The sequence below is a fragment of the Aegilops tauschii genome, chromosome 4 (genome assembly GCF_002575655.3).
Source record: "Aegilops tauschii subsp. strangulata cultivar AL8/78 chromosome 4, Aet v6.0, whole genome shotgun sequence".
In the NCBI taxonomy this organism is placed as follows: Eukaryota; Viridiplantae; Streptophyta; class Magnoliopsida; order Poales; family Poaceae; genus Aegilops; species Aegilops tauschii.
The window spans coordinates 165,344,811-165,356,575 of record NC_053038.3 but is presented as its reverse complement, the minus strand read 5'-3'; the positions used below and the strand labels follow the sequence as shown (position 1 = coordinate 165,356,575).

Genomic DNA, 11,765 nt, shown 5'->3' with positions numbered 1-11,765 from the left:
TGAATACCCAAGGAATGTTTAAGGGAAAACCCAAGGGCTCGTGGGTACCCAAAGAGTTAAAAACCAGTCCGGCCAGGACGTCCTGGATTTGCCATATCACATTCATACGAAGAAGGATGAAGAGGGTAACTTGACTCTGGCCAAGCATACCACTCGACAGTGCAGACTCTTGATTCAGCAGTTCCGAGAGGGTCAGCCCAGTGAGAAAGACTCTGATAAGGACGAAGATGAGGAAAAGGATGATGGTTACTCGAAGGTCAATGCTACCTTGGTGATTTTTGCTGATGTTGAGAGCAAAAGTCGACTAAAAGTCATAAACAGAGAACTGAACATGGTTGCTCCGGCAAATACGACGTACCTGAAGTGGTCAAAGACTCCCATTACATTCGACCAATCTGATCACCCAGCTCACGTTGCTACCCTTGGGCGGCAACCGTTGGTGGTCGACCCAGTCGTTGGGGGGCACCCGACTGACTAAGGTTCTCATGGATGGTGGCAGTGGTTTGAACATCCTGTATGCTGAGACTCTCCAAGGAATGGGCATTCTAATGTCCCAACTCAGTGAAAGCAACATGCAGTTCCATGGAGTCATCCCAAGGAAGAAGGCAAAGTCACTCTGGCAGATTGCTCTAGATGTGGTTTTTGGTGATTCCAAGAATTTTCACAAGGAGAAGTTGATGTTTGAGGTAGTGGATTTCCATAGTGCCTATCATGCTATTCTGGGCAGACCAGCATATGCTCGTTTCTTGTCCCGTCCATGTTACATCTATCTTAAGCTGAAGATGCCCGGACCCAAGGGTGTGATTACGATCACTGGGAAGAGGCAGAAAGCAGAGGAATGCCTTCAGAAGGGGTCCAAGATCGCTGACGAGAAAATGGCAGTGGTGGAACTAGAGGAATACAAGAAGGACGCTGATCCGAGTGACCTGCTCCAAGCCAAGAAGCTCGCTTCTGAATCGGCATTTCAGTCGGCCGGTGAGACGAAGCCTGTTCACATCCACCCGGAAGATCCCACGGCCGCTCTGACCCATATCTCAACGACACTCGACAGCAAATAGGAAGCCGCGCTCATCCAGTTCCTCCATGAGAACTGGGACATCTTCGCATGGAAACCCTCTGACATGCCAGGTGTACCCAGGGGACTGGCTGAGCACCGTTTGCGTGTCGACTCCGAAGCCAAACCAGTCAAAGTGCATCTCCGTCGGTCCGCCGTGAAAAAGAGGATGGCGATTGGCGAGGAAGTGGCTCCGCTCTTTGTATCTGAGTTCATCCGCGAGATATACCACTCCGAGTGGCTCGCCAATGTCGTCATGGTCCCCAAGAAGGATAATTCGCTTCGTATGTGTATCGATTTCAAGCATATCAATTGGGCCTGCCCAAAAGGTCATTTCCCTCTCCCCCGCATCGATCAGATTGTCAACTTGATTGTGGGGTGTGAGCATTTGTCTTTTCTGGATGCCTATTCCGGGTACCATCTGATCCGACTGTATGGGCCCGATGAAATAAAAACAACCTTCATCACCCCGTTCGGGTGTTTTTGCTATGTCACCAGGCCTTTCGGTCTCAAGAATGCTAGCGCCACATTCATGCGCATGATCCAGAAATGCCTGCTTACTCAGATCAGTCGGAATGTGGAGGAATATATGGATGATATCGTGGTTAAGTCACGCAAGAGTTCCGACCTGCTGACTGAAATTGCTGAAACCTTTGCCAGCCTGAGAAGATATGACATCAAGCTCAATTTGTCCAAGTGCACATTCGGAGTTCCCGGAGGAAAGTTACTTGGTTTTCTCATTTCCAAACGAGGGATATACGCAAATCCTGAAAAGATTGGTGCAATTCTTCGAATGAAACGCCCTGTGCATGTGCATGACGTTCAGAAGCTGATAGGTTGCCTTGCTGGATTAAGTCGATTCATTTCTCGTCTCGGTGAAAAGGCATTGCCTCTTTACCGACTAACAAAAAAGTCGGATACATTCAAGTGGACTCTTGAAGCTGAAGCAACGTTTGTGGAGCTCAAAGCCCTGCTTTCCACCCAGCTGGTGCTCACTGCTCTGATCAGCAAAGAACCTCTACTGTTGTATATTGCAGCTACCGGTCAAGTTGTCAGCACAGTGCTCACAGTGGAGCGATAAGAAGAAGGCAATGCCTATGAAGTTCAACACCCAGTGTATTACATCTCTGAAGTCTTGACTCCATCCAAGCGAAGGTATCCGCATTACTGCAAGCTTGTCTATGGAATTTATTTGACTGCGAAGAAAGTTGCACATTATTTCCATGACCACTCAATTTCAGTCGTTAGCGGTGCTCCATTGTCTGAAATCTTGAATAATCGAGACACAACCAGCCGAGTGGCTAAGTGGGCAATTGAACTTCTTCCTCTAGATATCAAGTTTGAAGCAAAGAAGGCAATCAAGTCTCAAGCAATCGCAGATTTCTCGGCCGAGTGGATTGAACAACAGCCGACTCAAGTTCACTCAGAACACTGGACCATGTTCTTTGATGGATCTAAGATGTTAAATTGTTCTGGTGCCGGAGTGTTCCTGGTGTCCCCGAGGGGCAATAAACTCAGTTATGTCCTCTAGATTCACTTTTATTCCTCCAATAATGAAGCTGAGTACGAAGCACTTTCTACGGGTTGCATATGGCCATCTCACTCGGCGTCCGCCGCCTGATGGTCTACGATAACTCAGATTTGGTGGTTAATCAGGCAATGAAGGAGTGGGATGTCAGGAACCCTGCCATGACCGGATACTGTAATGCAGTGAGGAAGTTAGAAAAGAAGTTTGAAGGGTTGGAGCTCCACCACATTCCCCGAATCAAGAATCAAGCAACTGACGACTTGGCGAAAATAGGTTCCACTCGGAGGCCTATCCCCAGCAATGTGTTCCTTGAGCATCTCCGTTCCCCGTCAGTGCAAGAACATGCCTTTACTCAAGAGCCTCCCCAGCCAATAAGTCCTACCAATCTGAATGAAGTCGAGGTGCCAGTAGTTATTGATCTAGTTATGGAGATTCTGGTAATCACCCCTGACTGGATAGTGCCATATATTGCATATCTGCTCAGGCAGGAGCTTCCATAAGATGAAGTTGAAGCACGTCAGATCGTCCGCAGGTCCAAGGCCTTCACAGTAATAGGCGGACAACTTTACATAGAAAGATTTACTGGCGTGGCTCAATGATGTATCTCTCCAAAAGAGGGTCGACTGATATTGAATGAGATCCACTCGGGGACCTGTGGTCACCATGCGTCCTCTCGGACCATCGTAGCCAAAGCATACCGAGTAGGATTCTACTGGCCACGGGCCAATGAAGTTGCAAAAGAGATCGTTGAGAAGTGTGAAGGTTACCAGTTTTACTCCAACATGTCCCACAAACCCGCATCTGCCTTGATGACTATTCCACTCGTCTGGCCATTTGTTGTGTGGGGGTTGGACATGATTGGGCCACTAAGGACCGACAGAAGTGGTTTCACTCATCTACTTTGTGGCAGTGGACAAGTTCACCAAGTGGATTGAAGCCAAGCCTATCAAGAACTTAGACTCAAGCACAACCATCCGTTTCATAAGAGAGTTGATATTCCGATATGAAGTTCTGCACAGCGTCATCACAGACAACGGCTGAAACTTTGATTCGAAAGAATTCAGAGCATTCTGCGCTTCCCAATGCTCTCGGGTGGAGTACGCATTCGTTGCGCACCCGCAGTCGAATAGTCAAGCTGAAAGAGCAAATGGTCTGATCATCCAAGGGCTGAAACCTCGACTAATGCGTGACCTGAAGCACGCAACTGGGGCTTGGGTAACTGAGTTGCCGTCTGTTTTGTGGGGATTGAGGACAACTCCCAACAGATCCACTAACCGAACCTCTTTCTTCATGGTGTATGGGGCTGAAGCTGTGCTTCCTAGTTACTTGCTTCACAATGCACCCTGAGTGGAACTTTTCTCAGAAGCTGAGGCAGAAAAAGCACGTCAGGATGCGGTAGATCTTCTAGAGGAAGAGCGAGAGATGGCTTTGATCCGGCCGACTATCTATCAGCAAGACCTTCATCGATTCCACGCTAGAAACGTCAAAGGTCGAGCATTTCAAGATGGAGACCTTGTGCTTCGAGTGGATCAGCAACGGCCTCATAAGCTCTCCCCCGCATGGGAAGGCCCGTTCGTCATCACCAAAGTGCTTCACAATGGAGCATATCACCTTTACAACCTAGCTGAGAAGAAAGATGAGCCATGCTCCTGGAACGCAGATCTTCTTCGTCGTTTTTATACTAGACAGTTGGATTGTGAAGATGTAATAGGAATACCTGTTAAGTCGTTTATCAACACATGATTCCCGTAGTCTCTTAATGATTGTTCTCACATAAACATGTGTTCAAATCCCCCAGTGGTGCTCGGTGGCTTAGCCGCGAACCAGTTTCGCCTAAGTTAATAACTACTCCGATTGGAGAGCAATCCTCCCACTCGGGGGCTTAGCCGCGACCCCATACTCGCCTAAGTTAAAAACTACTCCGAGTGGAGAGCAATCCTCCCGCTCGGGGGCTTAGCCATGAACCGGTTTCGCCTAAGTTAAAAATTACTCCGAGTGGAGAGCGATCCTCCCACTCGGGGACTTAGCCGCAAATCAGCTTCGCCTAAGTTTCAAAATCACTCCGAGTGGAGAGCAATCCTCCCACTCGGGGGCTTAGCCGTGACCCCGTACTCACCTAAGTTAAAAAATACTCCGAGTGGAGAGCAATCCTCCCACTCGGAGGCTTAGCCGCGAACCAGCTTCGCCTAAGTCAAAAAATCCAATCCACAAAACATTCTGAAAGCGAGAAACCAACATACGGATAAAACCACCAAGTTCAGATAAATCCGGCAGGTTTCAGAACCGCAAACAAAAGTACTTGGGTGCCAGGCCCGAAAGAGTTTAATGGTTACATGATCACTCGGCACTCCGTGGCAAATAAGTTCAGATCATTAAAGTTTCCTCTTCACTCGGCAGGAGGAGGACTCTCTAGCTCTCGAAGGTGTCCAAATTGATGCCGTCAGCTATGCGATTGGAATTGGAGTTTCTTCGTGTTCGCCACTTGGAGAGCCTTCAGTTTTTCTTCCTTGGCATCCTTGCAATGGACTCTGACGAGTGAAAGAGCCATGTCGGCTCCATAGCGAGCAACAGATTTCTTTCGCACCTACACTCGACCAGGAATTTCATTGAGCCAAACCATCAACGACTCGAGGTCATTCCAAAGTCTGTCCTCCGGCCACAGCTCTTGGTCTATCTTGGACAACGCCACCTTCAGTTGAGCAATGTGCCCCAAGACATTGTCAAGACGAGCTTCAAGCCGCATAACATTCATTGCGGCTTCATCTTTGATGAGTGACTTTGTGGGGTCATATTAATCTAGTTTATGTTGCCAAATCAAGATAGAGACACAGTTCAAATCATATCTTTTTAAGACACAGCAGCATAGACAAAATATAAGTGTGGGAAACTGCGCATCACTCACAACACTTGTAATGTGCATGACATTAGAACATAAATTTTTATACAACTGAAACTGAAATCAACATAGAGCAAGAAGTTGGAACAACAATCCAGTTAAAGAAATAGGTTTAAAACATACTTGTTGCGCCATTGGAGTTTCAATTGGATCCTTCAAATTCGAAATTAGTTGGTATGAGTAAATAAAGTGATGCAAGAGCAAAGGAGTATGGACCATAGCTACGGAATCTGACCTGAGAATAGTTGCTCTTCTGCTTTAAATGTGGAGTTTGGGTTCGTTGTGGTGGTCTTCGTGCTTTGGGCACTACATTTGCCTTACAAACTGCTCATGTGGGGGTAACCTGTGGTGGACATGGTACTGTATAAATTAGAAGCGGGTTACTATCTGCTCGGGTTAGGGTTAGATGGGGTGTATCTGGTTCTCTGTCCAACGGTGTAGGTGTACAATCTGGAAGAGTCTCGATTATGTGTGGTGGGGCTAGTTCGTGGGCCAGTACAACCATGGTTCTATCTGCATCGATGGGTAGCACCGTCTTTTTTGAAGAACAGGGTTTTACTCCCTTAGATACCGCCATCAATCCCTCCAATTCAAATGGCTGATAAAAAAGAAAAGAAATTGAATGTGTAGACATTGTATGATAGACAGATGTGGTAATACACATATATGTTGTATAACGAAACAGGACAACATGACACAATTTGACATATATGATGGCTAACTAGACAGGATAGCATGACACAGTTTCAGATGTATGATGGATAACTTAACAGTATATAATGGAGTGCCGTCGATAAATTGAAGCAATGCCACCACCATTTTATCAAGTGCTTCCGTCTTGCTTTATTCCCCATGAATTGTGTTTTTTGTAGTTACACTTAAATCTCACACCGCTACATTGCTTCATCCCAGTGGAACTGCACAAATTTGGTTGCACATTTACTGACCATGTGCTACTCTCATGATAGTAATACTAATGCTATTGTTCTGCATGTTAATCTAGTGGCAGTGTTGATGTGATGTGATGCTACTTACTTAAGGGCACTTTCATACTATCAATGTAGTGCCAATTATAAAAGAATAGATGTGGCTGTTAATCATACGCCACTTCAAATAACTGTCACTATTGAAATAACCGTATTTCATATTTGCGCAAATAGGGATGTCTGTCTCCATATCGTTTCTATCTGCGCAATCAAAAGTACACACCTCTGTTTTAGTACAACTGCACAAAATTAGATTGCTATTCCTAGCTGTCGTCGTCTAACCACCCGTCTTCCAGGTATTCCTACATTGGTAGTAACTAGGTAGAATGACCAACGCAATCTAAAAGAAGCTGTTTCGTACGTTTTACTTCCTGATTGCAGTGCAGGGACGAGCGAAATCAACTGCATCCTAGTCGGGAATGCACTTTCTCCCAGTTCATCCATGGACCAAGGACTAGCTCGCACGGCTGCATGGAGGTTTTTTGGACAGGTGCGCGGACAAGAGGCATTGTGGTCTGCTTATTTCTGCAAATAGCAGTGCTTAAATTTAGTGGAACTCCACAAGAAGTTCAGATGGTCAGTACACTACATGGTTCAATTCAGCATTCCAACTGAGACCACAATTATAGATGGTTATTATGGAATGAGAGAACGGATGGTGGCAACAAGAAAAACCAGAGTGAACTCCAGGAAACTAAAGCCTCCCCAGGGAGGCCCTTTGCTCAGAGAAGCCTTACTTGATTTGTAAACCTTCTCGCAACTTTGTCTTTTGCTGTGAACTAGTATATGTTTGTTACGTTCTATGAATCATTGAGATGTATAAAATTGCTTAACTTATGCTTTTAAAGTATTTTATGAAGCCGAGTTTAATGTGAATGTTCCACATGAATGCTGTACTAGCGTGTGAATGTTTGCAATTTACATTGTGTCCTCAGTTAACTGCATGAAACACTGTAACAAGATATGTAGTTGCTTATATGTGAAACAATAGATTAGTTATTGTTCACTGGTCGATAGCCGACTTTTCTAGTGTTGAAGCGAGCTGAGCCAATGTGTCGTGTTTTGCACAACTGCTTACAAGTGGGGTAGCACCAACAATGTTTACAAGTACTTAACCAGCCTTACGTACCCTATGTATACGTCGACGCATAGTTCTCGAACGAGTACTCTATTTCATCTCACACACACTGCTCGTATGATAAACCGTGACAACTTATGTCTTACCATGCTGTATTACATGAAAAAACTAGTGAGGACGCATCTGTTTTGGCAACAATTAGGATGGTTCTCACATCGTTCACGGGCACACAAAAGTAGCAGCAGTTCCCATAGATGGATTCAAACAGAGTACTAGCCCCAGAGGGCTCGATAATAGGCAAGGTTCGGATAATTAGACACAATCCAAACTACTATTAAACACTAGCTGGGGCAACTATTTCATGCCTCAGTCTTGTTTGGGATGGACACAAGACGGACCTTGCCATGAACATCATTGAGGACGTCCATCAGCAGCTCAATCCTATGAACCTTCCTGAAGATAACCTTGTGGCCTTGCCACTCATAAACTTGTTTGTGGAGGCATGCCACGTCATCTTCCCGCGTAACCTTGACAAGGACAATATGCCTCACAAACAAAGGAGTAGCTTTGAACTTCTTGTGCTTTAGTACACCCTGGACAACACGCCTGAGAACGGTGAGGCTGGAATACATCTCGACGTTGTTATTTGTGCAAATGGCTTCCAGGATCCAACAGCCTAAGAACTCTGTTTTCCAAGTGCGTATATTCAGGTTATCCGCCTCATAGCGAGTGACATGTACAACCACACAATCCTTGTCTGCATCAGGGCTCTAATTGAAACAGAAAAAATTCTGAATTACTATCCAATATAAGAAACACAAGTTATTTAAACCACCATGCAGAGTCAAAAGTATGCATGACAGGGAAGGTAGCATGGCATCGAAGCTAATAAAATTTTGCATTATTTATCAGCACATACTTAGATGAAAAATCACAATCGAGATCAGCAAAGAAGAAAATCACCTTCGGAAGCTCAGCGGGGGGGGGGGACACATCCTTGAAGGGGGAAAACTGCTCCTGCAGGGACACGGGGGCTGTAGCCTCAAACGGGGCGTTGACCATCTCAGTAGTGGCCGTGAGCGTATCTGGGCCGGCTCGGTGTCTGCCTCCATCTTTGACGGTGCGGAACGACACCTATGGGATCACAAGAATCCCTACTACGGTTGCCGGGGCGCAGGGTTGCGAGAACAGCAGGATCAGTAGTCAGCACAAGGATCGTTTACCCAGGTTTGGCCCGCGAGGATGCGTAAAACCCTAGTCCTGCTTTGGTGGGTGTATTTCAGAGAGTTCTTGAGCTCTCGAACTAGCTATGGTGAGTGCATGGTTCAAAAGAGCCGAATCCTTTCCCAGTATGCCATGGGCCTCCTTTTATAGGCGAAAGGGGCTGCCACAGTGGCATATACAAGAGGTGGAAAGGCGTACAGTATTGCGAGCTTATCGCTCGCATTACAGGATAAGTTGCATTTAATGTGCCGCTGAGGTGTCCCCTAGCTTTATCGAGGACGGGGGTGAGGCCCGTCCCGTCCGTCGCCGCTCCTCCTTGCTTCGACATGCGCCCTGGCCAGCGATGCGTGCGGTGCCATGTAGGCAGGCAGACAGCTGAGGTGGCATGGTGGTAGGGCCTTCACGAAGATCTGCATGCCACCACGCAGGCGCCTGCTGAGTTGGCCTGGAAGCTGCATGTTGCCACGCAGGTGCCTTCCCAGCTGGTTTGGGCTGGCAACTGCATGTGAACAGCGGTGGAGACTTGGCTGGTGCGGGCCTAGCAGTGGTCCTGCTGGCGTCTTCAGCGAGAGCCTTGCCGGGGGGGGCGGCAAGGGTCTTGCCGTGGCGCGCTGTCGTCCCCGGCAAGAATCTTGCCAGGGGGTCTCGTGGCTCTCCTCGACAAGGATCTTGTCGAGGGTCATTGTCTTCTGATCTTCATCTGTTCTTGAATATGTCTTCACAAAGATCTGCATGCCACCATGGAGGTGCCTCCCGAGCCCTGGCCCCACGTGGCTGATGGTGTTGGGGACGCGGGCTCAAGGTTGGCTCGCCCTGTTGGTGTTTGGGCATGCTGCCCCGGCAAGAGTCTTGCCGGGGCTGCTGAGGCAGTCCCCGGCAAGGGTCTTGCTGGGGGAAACTGCTCCACCCCTCTGCTTCTGTGTTTTGGTCTTGGCGTTGCTCTGGCTGTCTTGGGCTTCGGTTTTGCCTTGGTTTACCTCCCCTGTTCTGCTTGGTGTGACCGTGGGCGCGGCTCCGACTGCCCGTGCATAGGTAAAGGGGTACAAAGGTGTGCCCCTTCTTTTGTACACCGACAATCTTCTTGGAGCTCTCTGTTTCGTGGGGATCATCCTATCGCGTCTGCTCCAACATTGGCAGATCTTTGCCAGGTTCTCCTTGGTCCATCATGAAACTGATGAATACTAGGAGACCACTAAAAGGAAAACACAATCGCAATGAAAATGAAACAAACAATTGAGTGAGGATTGGTTACTGCTTTGCAAAAGTTAATTTTTAAACGAAAATATACCAACATCATGGATCTTCTTACCTTCCCTTCGTTGGGAGAGAAGAACAGTGTCGGATGCGAGTGTTGGCTTTCTTGAAGACGGTGAGGGAGAAGGAGATTCAGGGAAGAGTGAAATGATGGTTGCTTCGTCCATCAAACTTAGACTGCGGGGAGGTGGGGTTTTGTGATACGATGTCTCATTACTGCCGTGCTATGCCCGGGGTGACTCTCCACCTGCATACTGCCTTCTAATTTGGTGGATGGCATTTGGGCCCGCGCGCTGCATGGTCCGCATGTCGGTGAACAAAAGTAAAATGACGTTCAGTAGAGGGAGACGTTTCGATGACCTCGGAGGAGCCAAAAGCGGTAGTGTATCCACTGTACTAGTACTAATTGTTTTTTCTGGGTAGCTGTTGAGTGTCTCCACTATACAAGTAGTAATTGTTTCTCTAGGCCCTAGACAAAACAGCCCATCCACCCTAGTAAATCATAAAATCAATACAAAAGCCCATATATTTACTTAATGAGAGGCGCTACCCAGCACATCGGCCCCCAAAAAACCTGGGTGCTCTTCTTCCTCCTCACTTCCACCCACCTCACGTTAGCTCGCTCCCCTCGTACCCCCAAATTCCTCACCTCACTCCTACAGAAAACCCCAGCTCCGCTTCTTCCTCACTACTACAGTAAAACCCTAGCTCCCCATCTTCTTCCCTCGCACTACAACTAGGCTCATCATTCATTACTCTGCTCAAATCCGTGAGCTCGGCACGACGCCCTCGAGAAAAATGGCGTCGTCTGACCCCAGCGCCAAGAAGATGAGGCTCCCGCCAGCGGCGATGCCTTTTGTAGATCCCGCACCCAGCAGCACTGGGAGAAGCGGTGAGCCCGCCCCCACCGGATCCCAGGAACCTGTAGAATCTCAAGTGGACCGCATCAGTGATCTCTCGGACGCCATCCTTGGGGAGATCATCTCGCTTCTCCCCACCAAGGATTGCTGCCGCACCAAAGTCCTCTCAATTCGGTGGAGCCCTCTATTGCGCGTCGTTCCCCTTAATCTCGACTATCATCAGCTATCTCTCTTTAATGATTTTGAACTCCCCAGAGGTATCATCTCCTCCCACGAGGGCTCCGTTTAAAGCCTCCACATCCCTTCATGTTATCTGAGCAAGCATACCATGCCCTGCACGGTGGATGCCTGGCTAAAATCCCCTGAATTCATAGAAGTACAACTGCTTGAGTTATACTATTCCCCAGGAAATCACCTACCAGATAACGAACGCCATGTACTTGTTCCCCAAGCACTGATGTCCATCTCGCGGTTTTACTCCTGTCTCCACACCACCACCTTTGCGCTGTGCTACCTACCAGACAATCTGGTACTAAACCTTTGACTCCCATTTCTTAAAAAACATTCACTTGTGCGGGTTCGTATATCGGAGGCCTCATTGCACAACATCATCCACTCGAGTTGCCCTGCCCTGGAATTTCTTTTGACGGAAGGCAGCTCATCATCCAAGATGCCCCTTCGCTTCAAAGGTTGATCCTTGATTCTAGTTATTCACCGTCGCAAATAACCGTCATCTCTGCGCCTAAACTGGAGACCCTGGGTGTAATACATGATCTCTGTGCTCATTTCAAGATGGTGTTTGGCTCCACAGTTCTTCAGGTACTGTATATTATCATCTACACTTGTAACCATAAGCTACATTTTAAATTTCCGCGCATAAGTTAT

At 47.6% G+C, this 11,765-nt stretch overlaps 1 protein-coding gene across 1 annotated transcript; it reads left to right on the top strand.

Moving 5' to 3' along the window:
* The first annotated feature begins 485 nt into the window (after positions 1–485).
* Positions 486–1,058, top strand: LOC109746047 (uncharacterized). The gene has a single exon (XM_020305161.1). It carries the CDS (start codon positions 486–488, stop codon positions 1,056–1,058), a length of 573 nt encoding a protein of 190 aa, XP_020160750.1.
* The last annotated feature ends 10,707 nt before the right edge of the window (positions 1,059–11,765 follow it).

Excerpts from the sequence above, each read along its gene's own strand:
- LOC109746047 (XM_020305161.1), top strand. The coding sequence starts at position 486 with ATGGATGGTGGCAGTGGTTTGAACATCCTGTATGCTGAGACTCTCCAA.